Source organism: Muscardinus avellanarius (assembly GCF_963383645.1).
Source record: "Muscardinus avellanarius genome assembly, chromosome: 3".
NCBI lineage: Eukaryota > Metazoa > Chordata > Mammalia > Rodentia > Gliridae > Muscardinus > Muscardinus avellanarius.
Genome location: NC_137788.1, coordinates 16,184,383 through 16,211,026, shown reverse-complemented (window position 1 = coordinate 16,211,026; position 26,644 = coordinate 16,184,383). Strand labels below are relative to the sequence as shown.

At 56.5% G+C, this 26,644-nt stretch overlaps 2 protein-coding genes across 4 annotated transcripts in view; both read left to right on the top strand.

Moving 5' to 3' along the window:
• KIF17 (kinesin family member 17) overlaps positions 1–14,757 on the top strand; it is a gene marked incomplete at both ends in the record, with an annotated part of 28,164 nt that extends 13,407 nt beyond the window's left edge. The window contains 9 exons of one of the 3 annotated variants that reach the window (XM_080690676.1): positions 435–582; positions 3,110–3,684; positions 4,540–4,620; positions 5,708–5,922; positions 7,457–7,688; positions 9,293–9,551; positions 11,571–11,638; positions 13,517–13,634; positions 14,579–14,757. In XM_080690676.1, coding sequence (XP_080546802.1) covers positions 435–582; positions 3,110–3,684; positions 4,540–4,620; positions 5,708–5,922; positions 7,457–7,688; positions 9,293–9,551; positions 11,571–11,638; positions 13,517–13,634; positions 14,579–14,757 — 1,875 coding nt within the window. Of the gene's footprint in view, positions 1–434; positions 583–3,109; positions 3,685–4,539; positions 4,621–5,707; positions 5,923–7,456; positions 7,689–9,292; positions 9,552–11,567; positions 11,639–13,513; positions 13,635–14,578 lie in introns of all 3 variants that reach the window. The other 2 variants (XM_080690675.1, XM_080690677.1) reach the window with 2 other exon arrangements.
• A 3,983-nt stretch (positions 14,758–18,740) lies between these two features.
• On the top strand, positions 18,741–26,328 carry DDOST (dolichyl-diphosphooligosaccharide--protein glycosyltransferase non-catalytic subunit; the record flags this gene model as incomplete). Its single annotated transcript, XM_080692826.1, has 11 exons — positions 18,741–18,894; positions 19,065–19,175; positions 22,349–22,435; positions 23,323–23,426; positions 23,518–23,612; positions 24,329–24,422; positions 24,664–24,812; positions 25,172–25,319; positions 25,774–25,894; positions 25,996–26,102; positions 26,179–26,328. 11 exons carry the CDS (start codon positions 18,741–18,743, stop codon positions 26,326–26,328), a joined length of 1,320 nt encoding a protein of 439 aa, XP_080548952.1.
• Positions 26,329–26,644: the final 316 nt, after the last annotated feature.

Sequence of the window (26,644 nt, the reverse complement as noted above, 5' to 3'; positions counted from 1 at the left end):
ATTTAAGAAGAGGAGCCGGACGTGGTGGCACATGCTTATAATCCCAGCATTCAGGAGGCTGTCCGGACCTGAGGATCACAGTTCAAAGACAGCCTCAGCTACTTAGCGAGGCCCTTCGCAACTCAGTGAGACCCTGTTTCAAAGAACAAAAAGACTAAAAAATTAGGGTTGGGGGTGTAGCTTGGAGGTAGAATGCCCCTGCGTTCCATCCCCAGTATTGCAAAAAATAAAAAAAAAGAGTTGGGGGCATAGCTCAGTGGTAGCATATCCCTGGTTTGATCCCCAGTACTGTTAAAAAAAAAAAAAAATCCAACACGCTGATGTCAGAGTGTGGCTGGGGGGGTTAATTTGTTCTTGGCTCGCTGAGCGCCCACCAGGACCTCCCCAGGCGGCCATGAACGGTGAGGCGCTGCCCCTGCCTCTCCCCACCGCAGGAGTACGAGCAGCGCCTGGCCCAGCTGAAGGCAGACTACGAGGCGGAGCAGGAGTCTCGGGCCAGGCTGGAGGAGGACATCACCGCCATGCGCAACTCCTACGACGTGAAGCTGTCCACGCTGGAGGAGAACCTGCGGAAGGAGGCAGGTGGGCACTGCCCGGCCGCCGCAGGTGGCCTCCTTTCCTTCCCCTTAGTAACCAGCAGGGCTGGGGCGCTCTGCACTCCAGGCTCGCCGCTGTTTCATCCTGACAACAGTCCAGCAAAGCGGTACCACGTGTCTGCGGGGCCTGGTTCACAGATGAGGAAGAGCAGCTCGCCTGTGGTCACGCCTCCGGGCAGCTGCAGCCAGGACGGGGAGGCAGCAGTCTGGCCCCGAGCCGGGGCTCACGCCGCTTCAGCTCAGGGTGGGCTTGGAGGCCATGTTTCTGTGGTTTCCACAGTACCCTTTCATGTATGAGCCTGGCTGTGAGTAAACACATCCTGTAAGGATCCAGTCGTTAGCAGGAACGTTCGCGCATATGGAAGTTTCTGTCTTTTTTTTTTTTTTGGTCCTAGGGATTGAACCCTCCACAGTACTGCAAAGTCCAGTCTTATAATGACCACGATGCAGGTCATCACTGGTACCATTTGTAGAGCGGTACTGCGAGCCGGGCACTGTGTGGGTGCTCTCGCGGCCCCACCCAGTCCAGTGAGATAAACTCCCTGAGTCCTCACGTGGCAGGTGTGTAGACTGAGGCTGGAAGAGGTCAGGCCACTTAGCCATCGCCTGTCATGTTTCACCAAAGGAACCAGGGCCAGGCGGTAGTGCAAGCCTGTGACCCAACGATCGGGAGGCCTAGGCAGGAGGAGCGCAGGCTCAGTTCAGCCTGGGCAGCTTTGAGACCCTGTCTTTAAAAAAGGGCCGAGGCAGTAGCTGGGCGTGGTGGCGCACCTTGTGATCCCAGAATTTGAGAGACTGAGACAGGAGGATTGAGGTTCGCTGGCAGCCTCAGCTACTTAGGCCCTTTGCAACTCAGTGAGACCCTGTTTCAAAAGAAAGAGTAAAAAATAGGGCAGGGGGTGTAGCTCAGAGCTCGAATGCTCCTGGGTGCTGAAAAAAAAAAAAAAGGTACGGGGAGGTTAGCTGTGAATCTGCAATTTAGGGAGACCCTGTTTCAAGATAAAAAAATAAAATAGGAATAGGGCTGGGGTGTAGCTCAGAGGTAGAATGTCCCTGGGCTCAATACTCAATACCCTCCCCAAAGAAAAGCCAAGGGCTGGGAGTGTAGCTCAGTGGTAGAGCACCACTGGCTCAATGCCCAGTCTACAAAACAACAAAGGCCCTCTTAGGGGGCTCAGGGCACAAGCAGTAAGAAATGGATGGTGTTGGGGAGTATGGGGCAAAGAAGACACAGCCCAACAGCAGGGAACAGGCTTCATTTAGGAATAAAATCTGGAAGGAGGCATCTGACCGGGGAGAGAGCCCAGGAGTCAGGAGCCTGCCTCCGTACAGGTAGGGGCTTTCTGTGAGGGGAGGGGGAGGGCACAGGCATAGCCGAGTAAGCCGTGGGTTGGCATACTGGTGGCCAGGTCATCTCGGGGCAGGGAGATGGTCAGGGTGTTTCTCTTTCTTTGTTCCTCTGATCTTGGTCCTCCTCTGACATGACCTCATGGCCAGACCAGACATGCCCGTACCGATGGGGCTCGGCGCACACCTGGATCCAAGTACTCTGGAGGCTGAGATACGAGGGTCACAGAGCTGTGGCTACCCTCAGCAACTTCACAGGACCCTTAGCAGTTTAGCAAGACCATGCTTAAAAACAAAAAGGGCTGGGGTGTACCTTGAAGAGAGAATGCCCCTGGGTTCAGTCTCTAGAACAACAACAACAAAAAGGCACACCTCTAAGTCTAGTACTCGGGAGGCTGAGACAGGAGGACTGCAGACTCACGGCCAGCCTCAGCAACTTTAGAAGGCCCTCCACAACTCAGTGAAACTCTGTTTGGAAATTAAAAATGAGACTGGGAGTTTAGCTCAGAGGTAGAATGCCCCTGGGTCCAATCCTCAGTACCAAAAAACAAACAAAAAACCCCCAATAAAACAGAGGAAAGTAACGGCTGGATGTAAAGGGTGGTCTGAGGCCCCTGCGCTGGACTCCCGAGGGCCCCGGAGACACACCCTGGCCATGCCGGGCAGGAGATGCTGCTCCTGGCTGAGACTCAGAGGAAGAGGGGAGGCAGCTTCTAGCATCTTCCTTCAGCGTCCTCTCTGGTTTGAGTAGCAGGCTCCAAGAGATCTTCCTTTGGTTTCTGTAGACCTAACCTGCATCCACGTGTCCATTTGACTCCCGGGCATCTAGCACATCCCATGGACAGAAGCTCAGAGCGGGGCTGTCCAGGTGGCACCTGGGGGCGGTGGGCGTGAGCGCCGCTGCTCAGGAGCACTCGGCCTCGGGAGGGGCGAAGCCCATAGGGCAGCCCGCTCTCCTGGAGGAGTGGTCCCAGGGCAGGGCCGCGTGGTGGCCAGAAAGGTCAGAGAAGGCAGGAGCACTGGCAGCGGAGGCCGGGAGGCCGGAGGGCGGCACGGTTGGTGTTCTGGTGGGCGGGGCAGTGGGGGGATTTGGGTTCCAGCGGGCCTGGGAGCTCCTTCCCTTGCCCTCACCCTTTGAAAAGCTGCAGGAGGTTCTCCTTTTGCAGAGGCTGTCCTGAAGGCCGAAGTCCTCTACAAGGCCGAGGTCACATCCAGGGCCGAGTTTGCCAGCAGCCAGTCTGAACACCCACCGGTTTTCCAGTACGAGACAGCTGCCAGACCTGTGGTCTTCTCCATGCCCGCCGACGGGCATGCCCAGTCTCTGCCCGAGGACGGGCTCTCCAAGGCCCAGGTGTCTTCCAGCTTTGAGGACCTGCCCGAGATGGAGCCCTCCAGGTCCGAGGTTTCTTTTGGGTCTAATGGATCGTCCACAATGGAAGACTCCTCCATGTCCGACGCCTTGGCCGGCCCCGAGGAACCTTCCAACCTGGAGTTCTCGGCGCCTGCCGGGGAGCCCAGAAGCAACTACTTCTCCGACGATTATCTCAGCCAGGAAGCTGCCGGGCCCCGACTGGAGCCAGAGAGCTACGTCCGCGGGGAAGATCCACAGCTTCTGACCCTGCAGATGCTGCCAGACCTGCGGGACCCATTTGCTGAGGTGGAAGCCAAGCTGGCCAGACTGTCGTCCACTGTGGTCAGGACAGACATGCCCCAAGAGGACGTCTCCCAGGTCCCCGATCAGGTAGCTGATGTTGAGCAAGAGGCAAGCAGGCCAAGCTGGCCAGGGCCACAGAGGCCTCTGCACGCGCAGGGCTCCTGACCTCTGCTGTCTGGGCCCACTGGGGCCGGCTCAGGGGCATCCGTGTCCCCGGGAAGGAGCAGCTCTTTCTGATGCTCCATCAACCTGTAGGGAAATTGGGATGGAGACCCAGGTTATCCCAGGCAGATCCTGTTCCGATGATGGGGAGGGCACTCGCCTGGGGGTTTGTGGGGTCGTGATGCTGAGCTCCGGGGCGGGAGAGCTGGCTGGCCCTGTCCACCCCCATGTGCTCACAGCTAAGGGCATCAAGCGGGGAGGGTGGCCGTGGGCACCCACAGCCCTTGAGGACCACAGGGCCCTGGATGCTGTTCCTTGCCCTCGTGCCTGGCCAGCGTTGGCCCCCTTTTCAACTCTTTCTCTCTCTCTTTTTCTGTTGTTAAAAAAGTAGTTTCTCTTTTCTCCCTACTTTGTTCTCTTCCTCCCTTTCCTGAAAGAAAGAAAGAGAGAGATGGGGAGGGATGGAGGGAGACGGGGAGGGATGGAGGCAGACGGGGAGCCCCATCACTTGTCTTACGACCTTGGGCACTTGCCTCTCCGAGCCTCAGTTTCCTCCTCTAGAAATGGGGTGCTGGTGTCCACTTTGCCTGCGATAACACAGTACACACCTGGGCTCCCTCCTCAATTCACTGCACCTGGGTCCTTTGCTCAGTGGTCACAGGCGGAGGTGGCTGTGGGTTGGCCAGGAGCCCTGGGGAGTCATAGCATAGGTCAAGAATGGCGGGGAGGAGGATGATTCTGACCCAAACCACCCCTCTTCCTCCACACCTTCTTCCCGAGCAGCCCTCACCGGCAGACCTGCCAGAGCCCGGTGACACCAGGTCAGAAGCCGAGGTGGCCCCTGAGCCCCCGCCCAGGACCGTGAGTACCCCTCTGGACCTCCACCTGGCTGGCCAGGCTCCGCGCAGCCTGGTGCCTCCTCCTTCCCTGCTCCTCGTCCAGCCCTGAGGCAGACAGTGCCCCTGCCCTCCCTGGGCGTGGTGAGGGTGGCCCATGGCCAAGCCATGTCCCAGTCAGAGGGACTGCCACATCGCTGACAGTCAATTGTGTGAGTAAGAGGCCTGCCATCCTAGGAGGCTTCAAGCCTCACCTCTGAGCCTTCATTTCCAGGGCAGAGGCCCAGCATGCACGAGGGCTGCGGATCAAGGCTGGCAGGGCCTGGGGCACTGACAGGGAACCCCTTGAGCCCTGGTGCTCTTGGCTGCAGGCCACTGCCAGGGCACGGGGTGTGAGGGAAGCTTTTAAATCACCCGCTGCGCTGGACACAGACACCTGCAGGCTTCTGGGCCTGAGGGGGGTCCATGGCAGGGGATCTGGACTTTCCCAATAACAGAGAGGCCAGGGGGCCTGTTGGGTGCAGCAGTCCTGGAGGAAACTGGGTTTTTCTGCAAATTAATTCCATGGGAAGCCATGAAGGGTTCTGGGCACAAAAAGAGATGTCATGATCGGTTCCTATGTTAACACCGCCAGGTAGAGACAGGATCATGGAGGGAAGAAGGAGAGGAAGCTAGGAGACTGTTTTGGGGGTGTTGCTAGACATGGTAGCAGTAAGAGTTTATTTGGGTGTGATTTTCTCTTAACAGGTGCAGATTGAGTATCCCTGATCAGAAATGCATTTTAGGATCAGAAGCATTTTAGATTTGGGAGCTGTTTGGATTGGGGGGTAGTCCATAAACTGTAATAAGTGAGCACCCCCAATCTGAAACCAGGAATCCAAAACGTGCTGACACCTGGCACTCTCTGAGCACAGTAAAGCTCACGGGTGCTCAGGGTTTGGAGCATGTTTCAGGTTCTGGATTTTCATATCGGGGATGCTTAGCCTGCATCTCCGAGCCAGAGGTGACGTGCCCCCAGCCTCCCCGCAGGCTGTCCCCTTCGGGCGCTAAGGCTACCTGTGCGCTTCTCGGGGGCACTTTCCCACCCCGTCTTGGTTCTCATCTGTGTTCAGGAGATGGACCCGACTCTGGAAGTGCCTGAGGAGGCGGTGTCCACAGCAGAGCCCGGGGCGGAGATCAAGGCTGAGCCGCAGGTGGCCCTGGCGGTGGCCCAGCCTCAGCCCCTGCTGCCCGTGGCCAGCGTGAAGAGGGAGAACACGGCCGTGGAGGTGGCTGTGCTGACCGAGGAGCTGCTGCCCGTTGTGGACCAGCAGCAGGTGCTGGCCCGGTGAGTGCTCGATTGGGGTGGGCTGGAAGAAGGGTAGGAAGGGCGGGGCTGGGCGGGGGCTGGGGCTTCTTGCAGCCCCCCACTGAGCCCACCCCAGCCCTCCCTCTGCGGTGACTGAGGTGGCCCCGTCCCTCTCTAGGGGCAGTGGGCTGGGGTTGCCATGTCTGCTAGACAGCAGAGAAAGTGAAGGGGCTACTGCTTGTCTGGCCTTTGCAGAGCTGGTCTTCAGGTTCCGGGACTCGCAGGGCAGTGCAGGCTTTCCCGTGTACCAGCTGAGTCCCTGGCCCCTGCCTCCAGTGCCCTGGGAACAGGCCCCCTCCCCCACCCGGGCCCTCCTGGGGACTCACTCTCCTTGCTCTGTGACTGTGAACATGGCTTTTAGGGGCCTCATGTCTCACTTCTGCTGATGGTGATGCTGCCAGCCCCCTCTCCATGGCGGTCCAGGCTTGGCCTCCTCCCAGTCCCGCCCGCAGCAGTTCAGACATGATCTGAGCAGCTGCTCCTCAGGCACGGAGCAGTGGCACGCACAGATGGCCTTCAGGGGCTCAGCCCCGGAGCCAGATGTCCAGGCGGGAGGGCAGTGGGTGGGGCAGCGGGAAGAGAGTGGTCTGCAGCCCCGCTGCGGGCTCCCGGCCTGCCTCCTTGGTGGCCCGCAGCCTCTTTGGGCCTTAGCTGCTCACTTGCAAAATGGGTAACATTACTAGCCACAGCTCGAGAAGCCGGGAGCATCAGAGGCAGTGCCCACAGAGGTGCCAGCCCAGTGCCAGGCACAGGGAAGTCAGGCTTCAAGGAGTGCAGGCTGGGGACGGCCCCAGGGTAGCATCTGCAGAGCTGGGGAAATCGCGTGTGTGCTTGGAGACGTTCTAGTGAGTTCAAATCAAGCTGGAGTGAGCTTGGGGTTGCAGGGTGCAGAAAGAAATTACATGGGGGCTCCCGGCGCCCCTGGGGTGTGTTCTTCATCCTGATGGGGCCCCAGAAGGACTGAACAGAGGAGCAGCTCGGACGTGGCCCCATCCTGCCCCGGCTGCCACCGAGTGCAGAGCCGAGCTCATAGCTGAGTGAGCCCAGCTACCCAGGGTGCGGAGGCCTCTCCCCGGGGCCCCCCTCACTGCCTTTCCTGGACCCCTCTGTACCCCTTGTTCCCAGTTCTTCCGCTGCTCTGGAAGGAGGCAGAGCCTGAAACATTTCTCTGGTGCCTGTTAGACAACGGGCAGTTCTTCCTGTGGGGATATTTAAAAATCTGTAACCATAAAGAGCGAAACCGAGCATTCCAGAGAGGTTATCTTTTAAAATGTATTTTGTCTTTGCACCTGCCTGACTTTGCATTGTGCACTGAATGCGCTGAGCACTGTTACTCCCCAGGGGGAGCTGCTAGCGGGTCGCCCCTGGGCCTGGGCTGCTCCCTGGGGGAGCGGGGCTGCTCCCTGGGGGAGCGGGGCTGCAGGAGGCGCGGCGAGGTTGCACTGGGCCGCCCTGGCACGCGCTCCCTGATGCGCAGGCACTGTTCTGTTTGCTCCCTCCTCCACACTGGCAGCTTGCAGCTGTTGGAGCAGCAGGTGGTGGGGGGCGAGCAGGCCAAGAACAAGGACCTGAAGGAGAAGCACCGGCGGCGGAAGCGCTACGCGGACGAGCGGAAGAAGCAGCTGGTGGCCGCGCTGCAGAACTCGGAGGAGGACGGCGGGGACTGGGTGCTGCTCAACGTGTACGACTCCATCCAGGAGGAAGTGCGGGCCAAGAGCAAGCTGCTGGAGAAGATGCAGAGGAAGGTGAGATGGAGCCGGGTGTGTGCCAAGTCTGGGCGTCACGGCCGCCCTCCACTAACACCAAGCTTGGGAAGTGCCTGCCGGTGCCAACCCCTGTTCGTCTGTCCATCCTTCCTCCTTCCCTTCTTCTTTGCAATACCGGGGATCGAACCTAGGAGTATTCTACCTCTGAGCTTCACCCCAGCCCTGTTTTGTTTTTTATCTTGAGACAGCGTCTCCCTAAGCTACCCAGGCTGGCTTGGACTTGATCCTCCACTCGGGCTCCTGGGTTCCAGGCGTGCACCCCACACGTTCATGCGTGCCCTGTGCCAGTGCTGGCAGCCCAGCAGTCACGTGGCTTATGTGTCCTTGTCCCCTGACGTGGTGGGGCTTAATCCTAGAAGAGAGTGCACATGTAAGAAGTAGTGAGAAGCCGGGCGTGGTGGCGCACGCTCGTAATCCTAGCACTTGGGAGGCTGAGACAGGAGGATCGCACAGGTTCGAAGCCAGCCTCAGCTACTTAGTGAGACCCTGTTTCCAAATAAAATATAAAATAGGTCTGGGAGTGTAGCCTGGAGGTAGAAGGGTTCCATCCCCAGTACCATCAAAAAATAAAATAAAATAAAATAGATGAAAAGGGCTGGAGGTGTAGTTCAGTGGTAGAATATCACTGGGTTCACGCCCTAGTTCCACAAAACAAGACAGAAAAAGTACAATCAATTAATGAGCTTGTCAAGATTGTGGAACACGAGTCAGATGGTCACAGCATACAAGTGGCAGCCTGGAGAGCGAGGGCTGCTGAACCTCCACGCTCCTGCCCGTTGCTGACTTTAGAAGCCATCTGAGCAGCTCTGAGACCTGAGGGCTTTGGTGACCGTACTGTCGTATGTGGGCCTTCCTCTTCCTCTTCCTTTTTTTTTTTTTTTGCAGGTCTGGGGATGGAACCCATGGGCATTTGACCTCTGAGCAATACCCCCATCCCTGTTTTTTATTCTTTATTTTGAAACCGGGTCTCACTGAGTTGCAGAGGGCCTCACTAAGTAGCTGAGTCTGTCCCCGAACCGCGATCCTCCAGTCTCAGCCTCCCAAATGCTGGGATTACAAGCATTCACCACCATGCCCGGCTTTTTTTTTTTTTAACCCAGGGGCATTCTACTCCCAAGCTACACCCCCTGCCCTATTTTATTTTTTATTTGGAAACAAGGTCTCATTAATTTGTGGAGAGCCTCACTAAGTAGCTGAGGCTAGGCTGGCTACGAACCTGCAATCCTCCCATCTCAGCCTCCCAAGTACTGTGATTACAAGCGGGCGCCACCATGCCCAGCTTAGACGGGTGCTTCTAAAAGGCTCCGTAATGAAATTATGAATGTGGAAGGTGATTGAGCCGTCAGTAGGGCTTGAGGACCAGCTCTGCAGGGCCACGGCTGCACCGGGGGCTCCTTGCGTGCTGGGCAGGGAGGTGGAGGCAGAGGCGTGGTCAGCAGGAGGCTCGGAGGTGCCAGAGGTGGGTGGATGGTAGGGTGGGCGAGAGGACCAGTGAGTGCCCGAGGCGTGGCCGGGGGCGGTGAGCGGGCAGGTTGGGCAGCGGGCGCGCGTGTCACCGCTCAGCAGCCCGGCATTCGCTTCAGCTCCGGGCGGCCGAGGTGGAGATCAAGGACCTGCAGTCGGAGTTCGAGCTGGAGAAGATCGATTACCTGGCCACCATCCGTCGGCAGGAGCGCGACTCCCTGCTCTTCCAGCAACTCCTGGAGCAGGTGCAGCCCCTGGTCCGCAGGGACTGCAACTACAGCAACCTGGAGAAGATCAGGCGCGAGGCCTGCTGGGACGAGGACAACGGCTTCTGGAAGATCCCGGAGCCTGTCATCATGAAAACCAGCCTCCCCGTAGGTCAGGAGCTCGCTGCCCCTCGCCCTTCCCTGCTGTTTTCCCCGCAGCACAGGCGTGCTGGCTTCTCAGCGCTGTGGGCGTCTTTGGGACTCAGTGTCCTCATCGGTGACACAGTGACTACAGGACAGGCCTTAAAGCTGCTGCGTGGCTAGCCCGGGGGAGGTGACTGCACAGCACATGGTCTGTGTCTCATTATCTCTGCCCCACCCTTGCAACAGCCAGGGATGGAGACTAGACCCCGGGCACACACGAGGCCGCTGCATCTCTGGGGTGCAAACAACTTACTTAGGGTCAAAGTCAATTACTGAGTGGTGGGATCGTGGATGGAAGCAAGTTACCTGGGTTTAAGCCTGGTTCAACCTCTGCTTTGGCTGCTGACCTCCTGTGTGAAAGAAGTGTGGGTGGGGGGAGTCAGTTAAGATGGCCTCTAGCTTGTAATCCCCGCGCTTGGGAGGCGGAAACAGGAGGCTCTCGCAGGTTTGAAGCCAGCCATGCTGGTTTAAGAGACCCTGTTTCCAAATAAAAAGTATAAAATAGGTCTGGGAGTATAGCCTGGAGGTAGAAGGGTTTCCAGGAACCCCAGTACCACACACACACAAAAAAAGATGGCCTCCAGCTGGGTGTGGTGACGCACACTTGTAATCCCAGCATTCCGGAGGTTGAGACTGAGGATCGTGGTTCGCAGATAGCCTCAGCTACTTAGTGAGGGCCTTTGCAACTCAGTGAGACCCTGTTTCAAAATAAAGAATAAAGCCGGGCGTGGTAGAGCACGCTTGTAGTCCCCGCGCTCGGGCGGCGGAGACAGGATGATCATGCAGGTTCAAAGCCAGCCTCGCTGGCTTAAGAGACCCTGTTTCCAAATAAAAATATAAAAATATAGGTGTCTGGGAGTGTAGCCCAGAGGTAGAAGGGTTTTCAGAAACCCCAGCACCACCAAAAAACAAAAACAAAATAAAGAATAAAAAATAGGGATGGGGGTGTAGCTCAGAGGTAGAATGCCCCTGGGTTCCATTCCCAGTACTGAAAAAAAAAAAAATGGCCTCAAAGACTCAGCTGCCTCTGATGAATCCAGAGCAAAGTGCTACGGATCTTGCTCCAGCCACAGACCCGGCTGTTCACCTGTTTTTGCCCATCTCTGTTCTTGGGTGGCCGTTGACACCACCATCCTGTTGAGACTCCAGCCAAGATGGGTGTGGTGGCCTATACTTATAATCCTAGTACTTGAAGCAGGAGGATTGCAGGTTTGAGGACAGCCTCCACAATTTAGCAAGGCCCTCAGCAACTTAGACCCTGTTTCAAAATAAAAAATAGGGTTGGGGGTATAGCTCAGATAGCTCAGAGATAGAAAACCTCTTCGTTAAACCCCCAGTACTGAAAAAAAAATAGGGCTGGGGTATAGCTCAGAAGTAGAAAGCCCCTAAACTCCCAGTATTTTTAGTTTTTTTTTTTTTTTTTTTTTTGGTACTGGGGATAGAGCCTTAGGGCATTCTACCTCCAAGCTATAGCCCCAGCCCCATTTTATATTCTTTATTTTGAAACAGGGTCTAAGTTGTGAAGGGCCTCACTAATTAGCTGAGGCTGGCCGTGAACTACTATCCTCCTGTCTCAGCCTCCCAAGTACTAGGATTACGAGCATGCACTATGCCCGGCTAAACTCCCAGTATTGAAAAACAAAACAAAAACAAAACAGGCTGGGGGTATAGTTCAGAGTTAGAAGGTCCCTGGGTTCAATCCTCAATTGCTGCAAAAACAAAAGGTCAAAAAACCTCCAGCCAGCTCCATTTCCCATGAGCTCAGGGCAGCAGCTGCCTCCCTGCCCGCGCCTTCCTGCCTGGGAGCAGGAGAGTGGCCTTTCTGGCATCTGAGCCTCCTGCAGTCTGTGTCCCAAAGGCACACCTCAGCTGGGGCTGGGAAGTGTCCTCCCGGTTCCAGGCCTGGTCCCGCCTCTAGGACAGCAGACAGTACACCTGCCGGCCTGCCCACAGGCCCTGCCCTCCAGCTTTTATTTTCTCATAGCAGTTTCAACCGGGCCGCAGAGCAAGCCAGCCCGCAAGATGTCTGCCGCAGAGAACGGGGAGCCAAACACGGTAAGGCCCCGTGGAGGCGGGCTGGGGGCTCAGCCCACGGTGTGGGGGTCCGAGCCGTGCAGAAGCTGGCCCGCTCTCATCTTGCCCGAGGACTGAATCTGGGCCTGAGCCTTTTCCGTCACCCCACTGGCACCTGGAGGAAAAATGGGTGCCCATGGCGGCCTGTCCTGCTGGTGACCGGCGGAGGCTTCAGCCTCAGACCCAGAGGACACGGGCGCATCCCAGGCCCTTGGGCTGTGCTAGGATGTCACTTGATCCCCACATCTCCCACGCGTTGAACACAACAGCCGCGAGTATCCTTAAAGCAGGGCTCAGCGAACCTTCTTGGAAAAAGGCCCCAAATGGTCTAGGCTTTGTGGGCCACGGTCTCTGTCACCCCAGCATGAACCCGGAATAGGTGCTAGGTTAGTGCATGTGTGTTCTCAAGAAACTTTATTTACAAAAACAGCCTGCAGGTCACATTTGGCCCGTCAGCTCTAACTTGCTGATTCTTGCCATAAACGATTACAAATATTTCAGAAAACCCACACAGAACATACACTTACAGGAGGCGGAGACAGAAGGATTGCAGGTTCGCAGCCAGCCTCAGCTACTAAGGCCTTCTGCAACCTAGTGGGACCCTGTTTCAAAATAAAGAGTAAAATAGGGCTGGAGGTATAGCTCGGGGGTAGAATGCCCCTAGGTTCCATCCCCAGTACCACACACACACACACAAAAAAAAAAAAAAAAAAAAAAAAAAAAAAGGAAAAGAAAAGAAAAAGAAAAGGAAAAGAATATACACCTGAGAGTGTGAATTTCAGCCGGGCAGCTCTGCAGGCAGCGCCCCCTGCTGGCCTAAAGCTAGACTGGCTGCTTCTATGGCTGAACTTCATAGACATAGCTACAAAAATAAACTAAACTAGACTGAGAAACATTTGTGTGTGTATGGGGGGTACTGCATACTGAACCCAGGGGCATTCTGCCTCCAAGGTATACCCCCAAACCCTTTTATTTTTTGCTTTTTGAGGGTCTTGCTAGGTTCCCGAGAGTCTTACTACTTATTGAGGCTGTCCTTGAACCTAAGATACTCCTGTCTCCGCCTCCCAAGTACTGGGATTATAGGCGTGCACCACCATGCCCAGCTGACTAAAACATTCTGAACCTGGAGCCACATTGGGGTTTTCATCAGAACACTTTTAGTTCCAAGGGATGAAGGCCAGAGCAACCACAAGTAAAATAGGGACTTTCTTGGTTCAACTGAGTGGACAGTTTCAGGCATGGCTGGATCTAGGGGCTGAGACAGTCAGGGTTTGGCGTCTATCTTGACTCCTTGTTTCTGCCTCCCTTGGTGTGCTGGCTTCAGGCTTTATCCACATGTTGGGAAAGATGGCCTTGGCATCTAGGAGGAGGAAAGACCCTGACCCTCAAAGCATCCTTACATCTTGTGGAGAGGTTCTGATTAGACGTGACTGGGTTGTGGGCCTGCTCTTGGACCAGTCACTGTTTGAGAAGGCGTGGCTCTGTGACTGGTGCAGTGTGGGTCACGTGTGTGTCCCCAAAACACAGGGCATTGTGGGTGATCATCTCACAGGTCACTGTGAGCTGAGTGCTGGGTCACCTCGCTGGGCCTCGTACCTGCCCTGCCCTTTGGAGCTGACCAGAGGGAGGGGGCATGAAGGCGGGCGTAGGCCTGGCTGTAGACTCCCTGACCGCGAGCGGCCTGGTGTCTGCCCTGGGTCCAGGGTTCGTGGCAGGCTGCACCAGGCGGCAGTGATGGCTCCAGCCCTGGGCACTCCCTGGGGGAGGCTCAGGGCAGCCCCGCTCTGCCAGGCTTCAGGAGGCCCAGATCAGGTTGGCACAGCCCAGGGGTGGTGACCCAAGGACCTGGCCTCTCAGCAGGAGGAAGACCGCTACAAGCTGATGCTTAGCCGGAGCGACAGCGAAAATATTGCCAGCAACTACTTCCGGTCCAAGCGGGCCAGCCAGATCCTGAGCACGGATCCCATGAAGAGCCTCGGTGAGCACCCGCTGGGAGGGCAGGCCGGGGCCTCGGCCCTTCCCTCAGCTATAAAATGGGGTGACACCCGCCCCGGGGTTAGGTGAGAGGCGGCGGAGTCCTGCAGGAGCCGTGCCAGCTCAGCTGTGCCTCCCTGACCCGGGAGGCCCTGGCGGGGGATGTGGGTTGAGACTTTGGAGTCACCTGCTGGCTTCCTCAGGCACCAGAGTGGTGACTCTGCCCAGAGGAGGATTGATTTCATGTGTCAAGGGCCACCAGGCTGGCCAGGCACAGAGGCCCCTCAAGCAAAACAGTGTCCGGAACTGAAAATCACTTCATTCTTCTGCTTTTAAAACTAAAAGTGAAGTGCACAGAACTCCCAGTAAAACACCAATAAAAAGCAAATCTATCTGGGCATGGTAGCGCATGCCTGAGGTCCCACTACTTGGGAGGCTGAGACAGGAGGATCTCCAGGCTTGAGGACAGCCTTAGCAACTTAGTGAGACTCTCGGCAACCTAGGGAGACTTCGTTTCAAAACAAAAAACAAAAAGGGCTGGGGATGTAGCTCAGGTAAAATGCCCCTGGGTTTCATCCCCAGTACCAAAATAAATAAGCGAATAAATGAGTAGCAAGTCTTAGTCCTGTGCTGAGCTCACTTAAGAGGCAGCATGAGTGGAGCTGAGGGAGGGGCAGGACGAGAGGAATGGAGGCCCGGGGGTGCTCGGTATTGTGCCCATGTTGCAGAGGAGGAAACTGAGGCTTGGGTGGTGGAGCAGGTCGCCCCGGTTAACGCTGCTAGGAAGTGCTGGGGCTGGGCTTTGCCCGAGGCCCGTCTGGACTGATATTCCAGGCTGCCTCAGTTTGAGGCTTTTAACCAGACGCTTTGGGTGCGGATGTCTGGCTGGGTCTGAGCAGCCTCGGGCTGCGCTCCTGGCTCACCTGCACCCCTGCCCTCTTCCCACAGCCTACCACAACTCGCCGCCAGGCCTGAGCGCCCCGCTGAGCAACAGCTCTGCCATGCCCCCCACCCAGGCCCCCGAAATGCCCCAGCCCCGGCCCTTCCGCCTCGAGTCCCTCGACATCCCCTTCACCAAGGCCCGGCGGAAGAAGAGCAAGAGCAGCTTTGGCAGTGAGCCTCTGTGACGCTGCCGCCTGCTGCCACCTGCCTTCAGGCTTCCGGAAACTGCCAGGCCCTCCCACTCGCCACAGTGACCTGGGGCCTAGGGACGCTCAGCACTGGGCAGCTGCGTTCCCTCCCCGTTGCCCAGAGAGTCCACTTCTGCTGGGGCCGGAGCCCTGGAGGCTGGCCGCCCTCTCGGAGAGGCCCCGGCTTCCTACACCAGTGTTCCCAGCTCTCCTGCCCAGGCCGCCGCCTGGGCCAGCCTTTGCCAGCCTTTGCCTCGCAGAACTCAAAAGCCACAAGCCTGCCTCAGCACCTCGCCAGCACACAGGTGTGTGAGCAGCTGCCTCGTGGACCAAGCTCGACATCTTGGTGACTGAGAGTTGTCAGTGGGATCTGCTCATCCAGAGGGAAGCCCTGCCCTGCAGGATGGACGGGTCCTGGGGCGGCCATTCTCCTCGGCCTCCCCAGCTGGGCCACGGCCCAGAGAAGGCGGCTTCACGTTAAGCTGTCCAATAAACTGCCTTTTAGGATGAGCTGCTGTTCTCTGAGCCCTGCTGGTGTCCTGAGCCCCCCCACACACACCCCCCCTTGCGGCCACGGAAGCTGCCTGGAACCGGGTCAGTGCTACTGGGTCTTTTAGATCCAGCAGGTCCCAGGTCTCTGCTCTTTAAAGCGCACGAGCCATTTTTCCAAGGAGACTGCCTGAGCCTTAAATCTGTGACCCAGGAAATAGGACCCTGTTTCCCCAAGGCAGAAAGGGGCTCAGGTTTTGATAGTTCTTCAGGGCGCTGGCCTGGAACTGGGTGTCATGACACGTAAAAATGAACCAGGCTGCCCTAAATGTGCTTTGAGGGGGAGGTCTTCCCTAGGACACAGCCCTCCTCTTGCCTGTTGCATCCCAGGCTGGCCTGTGGGGGCTGCAGTCTGAGGGGGAAGGCCCCGAGCCTCATCTCTGATTGGAATAACTCCTTCCCTGTGGGTGACTGGAGGCTGAATGTGGTGGTGTGTAAAGCCCTGAGCACAGCCGTGTCTCCTGCCACATTCTGTCTCCCACGGGTTGGGCCAAGATGCTGGCTCTGGAGAAGCTGGGATGGGGCTGCTCTGGGCCCTCCAGAGGTGGCTGCAGTACCCACCCTATCAGAGGAGGCGGGGCAGGTCTTCATGGACAGAGAGCCTTTTTTGAAGGGAGCAGGTGGACTCCCCTTACAGGATGGAGCAGATCCCAGCAAGATTTAAGATGAGAGGGTGGGGCTGTGCTTCTGTCAGGGGTTACCATATGAGCAAAAGGCATAAGGAAGGCATCCTTTGGAGGCTGAGGGTCGCAGGTTCAAGGCCAGCCCCAGCAACTTAGACAGAGCCCCAGGACTCTGTTTCAAAAATTAAATGATAATAAGCCAGGCATGGTGGTGCACGCGTATAATCCCAGCGTTTGGGAGGCTGAGACAGGAGGATCGTGGTTCATAGACAGCCTCAGCTACTTAGTGAGACCTATTTCAAAATAAAGAATAGAAAGTAGGCTGGGGGTGTAGCTCAGAGGTAGAATGCCCCTGGGTTCCATCCCTAGCACCGCAAAAATAAATAAGATATGTAAAATAAAATAGGACTGAGGGTATAGCTCAGAGGTAAAACACCCCTGGGTTCCATTCACCCATTACCCAAACACACGTGTGCGCACGCACGCACGCACGCACGCACAGACTCGACCCTATCCTGAGCAGGGACCATGAGATGGATGAGGTTAGACAGACGAGTTTAGGACCTCAGTTTAGAGTCCCAACCTTATTGGCCACTGCTTCTGCCTCTTCCTCTCCTCCCCCATTTTTTGGTACTAGGGATTGAACCCAGGGGTGTCCTACCTCTGAAACTGCACCCCAGCTCCTCATTTTGTGTTTTGAAGCAGGATCTTATCTGGGCTGCTGAGAGTCTAAGTTGCTGAGGCCGGACGTAAACCTGTCCCAGCCTCCTCAGCACTGAGATCATAGACTTGCACTACCAGACCTGGCACTGCCCCCTTTCAGGAAAATAATTACTCGGCACACCCCCTGGGTGTTTCCACTATCCCCTTACTTTTATTCAGTGTCTCCAATTGTCCCCAAGACTACTGCTACCCCCAGATCAGTCCAGTGTCCCTGGGGGTAATCACCACCTTTGGGGACCTACGGTTAGGTGTGGACCTGAGTGAAGGCGCCTACATCCTGCGCTGTGGCCGGCTCCTGAGCAGTGCGCTGGCATCGTCTAGTGGGCAGGGAAGATTTGGAGGAGGCTCAACCAGTGAAGCCAGAGGGGAAGGAGAGGAAGTGGAGCTAGTTTCCAGGGAAGGCTTTAATTTTTGCGCCCTACACAAAGACACACAGATAAGTAGGGCTAGACCTCATCCTTAGCCCAATTTACAGCCAAGGAATTGGCCTTGAGAGAAGGGCAGTGCCCAGTAACAGGGCTGGTGAAAGATGGAGCTTGGAGACTGACCTGGCTCTGAGTCAAAGCTGGAGCTTTGTGTGTGTGTGTGTATGTATGTATGTGTGTGTGTGTGTGTGTGTGTGTGTGTGTGTGTGTATGTGTATGTATGTATGTATTTGCAGTGATGGGGTGGGACCCAGGGGCTCACCTCTGTTAGCCAAGTGCTCCACCACTGAACCACACCCCCAGTCCCAAAGTCAGAGCATTTAAGTGGCTAGGCCTGTCTACTGCTCAGTCTCGCTGTCTCCAGCTTGGACTCAGGCGGGCAGCGTTCCTGAGCCCAGGTGTGAAGGCTTATCCCTCGAGACGAGCAATGCCCGAGAGTGCTTTGGGGAGAGAAAGCCTTTATTCAGTGGCAAAAGAATGGAGCTGAGAGGACTATGCTCACAAGTCAGTTTCTCAACTGCAGGGCTTGAGGGGTTACAGATCTAGGAGTGGGAGGAATGTGGGGAGAGGGACAGGCTAATGGGGAAGAATATCCATTTCATTCCTGAAACAGGAGATCTAGGAACCGGGGGAACCACCTCTTGTCCTTTCATGGTCTGGTGGCCGGTAGGTATCTGCAGCCTTAAGGAGGTAGGGTAGGACTATGCAAATCTAGGTCAAGTTAACCCTGTAATTTTGGACAAAACGTATTTCAGATGACCAACATGTCTTAATAAGCAGTGTTCAGTAAAATCAGACCCAAAGATTAAGGCCACAAAGGAGACGAGGGTATGAAGGCAGGGAAGCCTTTCCATCCCATGCCAGTCACTGGACATCGTAGGACCAAGAAGAGTCCGTTTTCGACAGAACCGGCCTTCAGGTCCCCAAAGAGTAACTCGAGAACTGTTACAGGAACCCACCGGTCAGAGGAGCAACCTACAGGAAAGCCAGTGGGGGACTGATAAAGTATTGCCCACCTGCGTGGCCTCCAAAATCAGTGATTTCTAACTAAGAGCAAGGGAAGCTAGAAGGCTTAATTAGGGTTTTCCTCCGTAACATCAGGAGCCCTGGCACGGAGGGCGGCGGGCAGGAGCTCGAAGTGCCCCGACCTTGCTTTCCTACCCCCTGGCTCCCTACAGGTGGGCCTGCTTCCCAGTTCCGAGCCCTCCTTAAACTCGTGGACCGGGGGCTGGCCTCCGGCCCCGTCCCGGATGCAAGAGTCAAATCCAGGGAGGCCAGGACCCGCCAGAAGCAGAAAGGCATGTAGAGGCTGCGGTAATCTGAACCCGCGCGCCCGGAGCCCGCCTAGGCGGAGCCAATGACTCTCGGGCTTGCTGATTGGTCACGGCTGCAGAGCTGTCTCTCTAGGATTGAGCCTTTTCTTCTTGGGAGGCGGAGCCTAGAGTCCCTTCCGCCAATAGGATACAGGGAATCCTCCTCCGACCAGGGCACTTCCGGCGGTGCTCCGCGCTCAGTCCCCCCAGAGCCGGGGCTGGGGACGCGGGTTCCGAGTGTCCCGGTCACTTCCGGCTGGTACTCCGCCGTCGCGGCCGCGATTGGGCGGCTGTGGACAGGTCGCTTCCGGTGTCCAGGTGCCGGGCTCTTTGGCAGGGAAAGGAAGATGGAGCCCTGCGCCGCGGCCCGTGCTTGGTCCCTCTTATGGTTGCTGCTGCCTTTGCTGGGCTCGGCCTGCGCCAGCGGCCCCCGCACTCTAGTGTTGCTGGACAACCTCAACCTGCGGGAGACGCACTCGCTCTTCTTCCAGAGCCTGAAGGGTGAGAGCGGGGCCCCGGGGGCGGCGGGGGAGGCTCGGGGGTTGGAACGGCACCTCCCTGCCGCGGGGTTTCTTGGAAGGCCGCCCAGGTCTGGCCTGCCGGGCGGGGGCTGCGGCAGGGGTTTCCCTTTGCGACCTGTCTGCCTCGCCTCCCTGTTTTCCCTCGTCCAGACCGGGGCTTTGAACTCACATTCAAGACCGCCGATGACCCCAGCCTGTCCCTCATTAAGTATGGGGAGTTCCTGTATGACAATCTTATCATCTTCTCCCCGTCCGTGGAAGGTAAGGACTGCGCGGCGCCCTCGGAACCGGGATTCGAGGCGCAGTTTCCTCCTGGTGCTTGGACATGTTTTGGGAATGGCGGTGTGTCGCCAGCCCTGAGCCCCCTGCTGCCAGAGACTGGGAAAATAATCATTTCTAACCTGGGCCCAGGAGAGGACCTGTTTCTAAAAGACACAGCTAAGGATTGTGGGTCAAGGGTGCCGTAGATGATGGAACTCAGGGGCATACTGTGCTGTGGAGAAGGACGCTTTCTCTCCAAGGGGCCTGGTTTGCCTGTGCGGAGAGAGGAATTGGCATTTTATTAGTATGAATTACTGTGAAGAGGTATTGTGGTGTGGTAGTTGATCTTAAGAATTCTGATGGCTGCATAGTCTGCAGATGAGAAAGAGCCTTAGCAAGTGACCCCTTCTCCCCAGTTGAGGTTGGATATGGATGGCTATGTCCGGTGGCCTAGCAGAGGGCAGGGGTGTTACCCTCACCAGATGACCTAATTTATACTTCAGTATTCCTATATTATTATTTATTTTTTGTGCTACTGGGGTTCCTGGAAGCCCTTCTACTTCCGGGCTCCACTCCCAGACCTATTTTATACTTTTTATTTGGAAACAGGATCTCTTAAGCCAGCACGGCTGGCTTCAAACCTGCGTGATCCTCCTGTCTCCACCTCCCAAGCGCGGGGATTACAATCCTGCGCCACCAGGCCCGGCAGTATTCCTATATTATGCCACTGAATTGTCAAGAAGTTATTTTGTTAAGCAGAAAGTTCCTCTTCTTTCTACTTTGTTTATCCTAACACTGGTTGTGTTCCCAGGGTGTAGGGGACACCTCTGGAGCTCATGTTGCTGAGACACAGGCTGACGTCATCGTAGCCTACTTGGGTCTTTCTTCTCCTGTCTAAACATCATGGTTCTCTTGGCTGTATCTCTTTTGCCATGGTCTTTGGGAAGCATGCTGGTCACTCTCTCCTTTATTTTTCTCGAAGGTTTTGCGCTGTCCCTCCCTGGGGTCAGTGTCCCTGCCACCTCTCCTTTCAGTCCATGAGGCCCAGCTCCCCTGGTGTGCAGGCGCTGGCTTGGCTTCCTCGCTGCTCTGGTGGTTCCTTGCCCTTTCTGGGAGGCGGCAGCTCCTGGTTGCATGCAGTAGCAGCGCAGGGAAGGGATCCGTAGCACGTGCTCTGTGCAGTGCTGGGTCCCCGCTCTGTAAAGGGGTGGGCAGGCTCAGGCGCAGGGCTTGGCCTCGTTGACTGTGTGGCCGGTGTTCCTGCATACTCGCTCTGTGAGGGTTTGTCCCAGCTGCCCTCTTGACATTTCAGAGCCATCATTGTCTGTTGTGGGGGTGTCCTGTGCACCACAGGGTGTTCAGCAGCAGCCCGGCCTCTACCTCCTAGATGCCACTAGCTACTTCTCTGCCACTGGGATAACTAAAATGAATCCAGAGAATGCCCTGAGGGGCAAAACCCCCCCAGGTGGGCAGCCACCGCGCATACCAAGAAGCTGTTTCTGACTTGTCTGAGGCTGCCTGGTGTCTGCAGGAGAGAGAGGCTCGGTGGCTGAGTGCGGCGAGAAGCAGAGCCCCCAGGAACAGGGTGGTTCTGTTTATGCCTGAAGGGGAGGCAAGGTGCTTTTTTATTTTTTTCTGAAGATTCAGAAAAAAGGGCTGTTCTCCTATTCAGAGCTTTACAGTTATTTTGTGGACTGCTCTCCACCTGTCGTGTAACAAACTGTTTTTTGGGTTTTTTTTGCAGTACTAGGGATAGAACCCAGGGGCATTCTACCTCCGAACTATACCCCAGCCCTATTTTTTATTCTTTATTTTGAAACAGGGTCTCACTAAGTTGCAGGGGCCTCACTAGTAGCTGAGGCTGGCCAAGAACCTCAGTCCTCCTGTCTCAGCCTCCCGACTACTGGGATCATAGGTGTGTCTATCACCCTGACTGGGGCTATCCTTTATGCCTCTCTTTGGGTCACAGCCATATGCAGCCTGTCACAGCCCCATGGCTTTCCCTCCTGACCCACAGAAGGCCCTGCTCTCTCTCCCCCACCACCTCCGCAAGGCCCAGGCATCCTTTTCACAGACCGGGCTCCACGGTGGTCTTCTAACCCGTCACCGCCTCTACCCTTACCTTGGCTCCACCTGGCCACTCAGACCATTCTTTAAAAATACAAAGTCATTAGTCTCCTGCTCAAAATCCTCCTGTGGCTCCCAGGGCCAAAGCCCTCGCGGGCATTCAGCGTCCAGTTACCTGCCTTGCGGCCGAGCTGCTCTGGCTCCTTGGTGAGCGTGGCCGCAGCACTGCAGATCACCGTTGTCCCCGCTGCCTGGAGCGTTCTCGCCCACGTGCTGCCAGGCTCACTGCGCATCTTAAATGCCGCTTGTCGGAGGTCTTCCCTCCCCCATCGCCCTTTTCCTTTTTCTTCTGAGTGCACAAGACATACTTGCATTCAGTGACTACAGGATGCCCGCGCACCCCGTTGGTCACCTTATGCTGAACATCAGGCTCCACCTGGGGAGACTCCAGCCTAAGCCGGCCCCCACCTGTGCTGGTTTCCAATGCTTATGGCAACAGTCACCTGGCCAAATAGATGAGCAAGAAGGGATGCGAGCTCGTGGTTGCAAATGCTGGAAGTTAAGGAGCCCTCCTGGTGATCGTGTTAGGAAAAGCAGCGTGAGTGGTTCTGTTGTTGATAATGTGGATATGAATGTGTAGGATTAATAGGAAGCACTGTGTCCTGCATGACGGGGAGGACTAGTGTCAAGCGACAGCGCCGTCCATAGGATCAGCGGTGCTCTTTCTTAGCTTAGACAAAGGGACATTGATAGGTCTGGGAACAGGTGTCCAGGCATGGCTGTGGGGGTGACGCGCGTGCGTAACGTCGGTCCCTGCAGCGTGAGTGGGAGAGCAGCACTTCTCAGTGAGTGTGTTACATGCTACTTGACATAGTGTCCCAGTGTGAGCAGGGGCATTAGCCGACATTCAGCTGTTTCATCTAAACCTGTGAAGGTTCATGCATCTGAGCCATTACTTTGAACCAAGCTCGCTTTTGGAAAACGGGAGCCTGCCCTTTATCAGATGTGGCGGGTGCCCCCCTCTCATCTCGCCCACTCTCTTGTGGCTGGCGTCGGGAGCAGAGAAGAAATGCCTCCTGTGCTGCTATGCCTGACGCCTCTTTCAGATTTCGGAGGCAACATCAACGTGGAGACCATCAGCACCTTCATCGACGGCGGAGGCAGCGTCCTGGTAGCTGCCAGCTCAGACATCGGTAAGTGCGACCTGGGGAGCTCTGGCTTGGCATCCTTTCTCAGGGAGCTTGAGAGCTGGAGAAATTGGCGCTCTGTGGTGGCCCCGGCTGGGGAGTGGCGAGGCATCTGCGGGGCACTTGGCACGCAGCCCCTCCTGTGCTTTGCTGTGACCCGAGACAATGAGACACAGGTTGTTGAAGGCTGGAAACCTTGGCTGGGTTTTCTTTTTCTTTCTTTCTTTTTTTTTTCTTTTTTATTGTTTTGGTGCCTCTTCCTTACTGAAAGGCAGCAAGGAGCTAATTGGATGGAGCCCAAAACATCTGATAAGATTTTTATTTTGTCTTCGATTTTGGAAAACTCCAGAGATACCAACAGATAGGGAGAGAATTAAATTCTTAGTCCCATGTGATTATGTCCAGCTTCAACATTTTTATTTATTTTTTGGTACTGGAGATGGAACCCAGGGGGATTCTAACTCTGAGCTATATCCCATCCTATTTTATTTTTTTATTTTGAAACAGGGTCTCGCTAAGTGCTGAGGCTGGCCTCAGACCTGTGCTCCTCCTGCCTCCACCTCCCAAGTACTGGGATTATAGACGTGCGTGATCATGCTGGGCTCCAGCTTCGACATTTAACAACACCTGGCCAGTCTGGTTTCGTTTCTTTCAGGATTGACAGATTTTAAAGCCGTATTCCTCTGATGGGGCATCCCCTGGTGGGTGCTAGCCCGGCCTAGTCACCCTGTGGGCCAGGCCTCCGGTGTGCTTCAGAGGGGTTTCTGTGCAGAGTCAGCGCTGTGTCACTGTGGAGGGAGGCCAGCAGCCTCCCCCCATCAGTTCAGGTTCTGGCCGCTGCTTGGCTTGGGCTTGCCAGCCAGAACTCAGCAGGTGTCTCTGGGCCTCTGCAGGTGACCCTCTTCGAGAGCTGGGCAGTGAATGTGGCATCGAGTTCGATGAGGAGAAAACGGCTGTCATCGACCATCACAACTATGACATCTCAGACCTTGGCCAGGTAATCAGGCCTGTCACCCAGGCTTCCGGCCTAGCCTAGAGCCCCAGCCCAGGAACGTCCTCCTGACCGCCGTTTTCCCTGTTCTTGGTAGCATACCCTGATCGTGGCCGACACCGAGAACCTGCTGAAGGCCCCGACCATTGTGGGGAAATCATCTCCAAATCCCATCCTCTTCCGAGGAGTTGGGTGAGTGAGCGGGCGAGGCAGCAGACGCTAGGGACTGCAGGAGGACGGCGCGCTCCGTGGGGACTTAAGCCAAACGTACAACGGGCTGTGGGCCTTCCTGCCCCACAGGATGTGGGTAAAATTATTGTTGCATCAAGAAGAGAGACAAGTATTTGGCTATTAAGAAAGGATTTTAAGAGCCAGGTGTGGCGGCGCACACCCGTAATCCTGGTACTTGGAAGGTGAGACAGGAGGATTACAGATTCCAACCCAGCCTCAGCAACTTAGTGAGACCCAGTTTCAAAACAAAAATAATACAGGGCTGAGGCTGTAGTTCATAGGTAGAATGCCCCCTGGGTTCAATCCCCAGCACCACAAAAGTTAAAAAGGGCTGAGGGTGTAGCCTAGAAGTAGAATTCCTCTGTGTTTAATCCCCAGTACCAAAAAAAGAAGAAAGGCCAGGCGTGGTGGCGCATGCTCGTAATCCCCGTGCTTGGGAGGCTGAGACAGGAGGATCGTACAGGTTCAAACCAAGCCTCAGCTACTTAATGAGGGTCTCAGCAACTTAGTGAGACCCTGTTTCCAAATAAAGTATAAAATAGGTCTGGGAGTATAGCCCGGAGGTAGAAACACCCCTGGGTTCCACCCCCAGCACCACCAAAAAAAAAAGTAGAAGAAGAAATGGCCCGCCCTGTGTTGGGGGCCTGGGTCACGCCAGGCCGCTCTTCCTTCTGCAGGATGGTGGCTGACCCTGACAATCCTTTAGTGTTGGACATCCTGACGGGCTCTTCTACCTCTTACTCCTTCTTCCCGGATAAACCCATCACCCAGGTAAGGGCCCTGCAGGCTTGAGCCTCTAGTCCTGGACCCAGTAGCAAAGCGCTTTGTTATCTGACAATAAAAGTAAAGTAGGACCCGCCCTTTGCTGGGACGGTGCAGCGGGAGCATGGGAGCCGCCGCGTGGTCCAGCCTCCTCCCTGTGGGGACACGTCCACTTGTGTCTCTTGCCCTGGTGGCTTGGCCTCTGTCCCGGCAGTGCCTGGGTGACCCCCTCTTTCCGTTCTGTTCCCAGTACCCCCATGCGGTGGGGAAGAACACTCTTCTGATTGCCGGGCTCCAGGCCAGGAACAACGCCCGCGTCATCTTCAGCGGCTCCCTGGACTTCTTCAGCGATGCCTTCTTCAACTCGGCGGTGCAGAAGGCCACGCCAGGCGCCCCGAGGTGCGTGCGGGGGCTTGGGCGTGTGGCCTGGGAGGCGCAGGTGCGGATGTGGGAGGAGTCTTCAGCCAAGATTGGCGAGCCTGCGTGCCTTTCAGAGGCTTCTGATCACTCACTGGAGGAGGGCTTTGTCGTATGCTGCTGGTGTAGGTGCTCCAAGCCTACTGGGCTAGTAATGACTTACTGAGAAGCCCCCAGTCTCCAGCAGTGCTTTTCAAGGTTTGAGTGTCGTGCTGAAGATGCCCAGGCCGACATCACCCGCATCTCCTCCTTGTTCTTAGTGGACACAGGTAGCCTGCCGGTCCAGCTCCTCCAGGAAGAAGCCGGCTCCCCTGCCCTAGCCTCTCCTTGTCCTCCTGCAGGCATTCCAAGACGGGCAACTACGAGCTAGCCGTGGCCCTCTCCCGCTGGGTGTTCAAGGAGGAGGGCGTCCTCCGAGTGGGACCCGTGTCCCATCACCGGGTGGGCGAAAAAGCCCCACCCAATGCCTACACGGTCACTGACCTAGTGGTAAGAGCTCGTGGGGTGGGCGGGCCCCAAGGCGTGCGCAGCGCGAGTCAGCTCAGCTCAGAAGCACTGAGCATTCTGTGCCAGGCCTCAGGGACAGGAGGAAGTGTGAACAGGAGCTGGCCTCTGCTCCTGAGAAAGTGGGAGCAGGGGTAGAGCCCGGCACCACACCGCTGCGGCGCTGTGGGAATGTAGCAGCCAAAGAGGGGGCTGTGCCACCCAACTGCCCAGGAAGCAGATTTGCAGGAGAAGCCGCATTTCAGTGAGGTCTCCAGGGTGGACCTGCTGGGCAGGAGGGCGGTGCTGCCCACGCGGAGGAACCGGGGCCGCGACTAGGCCGAGGCTGCCAGTCGTGGCCCGGGAGGCACAGGGACTTCCGCAGGTGGCGGCGTCCCGTGAGTCCGCCGTGTGCGTGGCGGGAGCCGGGCAGCTCTGGCTCACCCTCCCCTCCCCTCAGGAGTACAGCATCGTCATTGAGCAGCTCTCCAACGGCAGGTGGGTCCCCTTTGATGGCGACGACATCCAGCTGGAGTTTGTCCGCATCGACCCTTTTGTGAGGACCTTCTTGAAGAGGAAAGGTAAGTTCGATGCCCGCCAGAGGAGGCGCAGCGCCTGAGGCCTGGCGGAGAAGCGCTCCGGGAACCCCTTCCTCGTCCTGGTCACGTCGCTCCTTCCCCAGGTGGCAAATACAGCGTCCAGTTCAAGTTGCCCGACGTGTACGGCGTGTTCCAGTTTAAAGTCGATTACAACCGGCTGGGCTTCACACACCTGTACTCTTCCACCCAGGTAAGCTGGGAGGAGGTCCCTTTGTGAGCGGGCGCCGCGCTCGCTGCCGCCCGCCCTGCCACCCCTCCCGTTGCAGGTGTCCGTGAGGCCGCTGCAGCACACGCAGTACGAGCGCTTCATCCCCTCGGCCTACCCCTACTACGCCAGCGCCTTCTCCATGATGGCGGGGCTCTTCATCTTCAGCATCGTCTTCTTACACATGAAGGAGAAGGAGAAGTCTGACTGAGGGCAGAGCCGGCTCTGGGCCAGGGGTGGTTTTGTTTTTAAAGCCGTGGGAGAGCGGCGCGGTCTTACCTCAGTGGAGATGAAGCGCCGCGCGCCGAGGGTGGGGGCAGGAGTTGTTTTCACCTTGAATTGTTTTGTGACATTTTTCATACGTGCGGTTCCTCCAGTTTCTAGAATAAAGAAAAATGCTGCCCTACGCTTGACCCCGCCTGTCTTGCTTTGCTGGCAGAAGGGACGCTGCGCAGGAGCCATTGGCACCAGCTGGTCAGCGGCTTCTTCTGACTTTGCCAAAGTCAGTGTTTAACTATGAAACAATC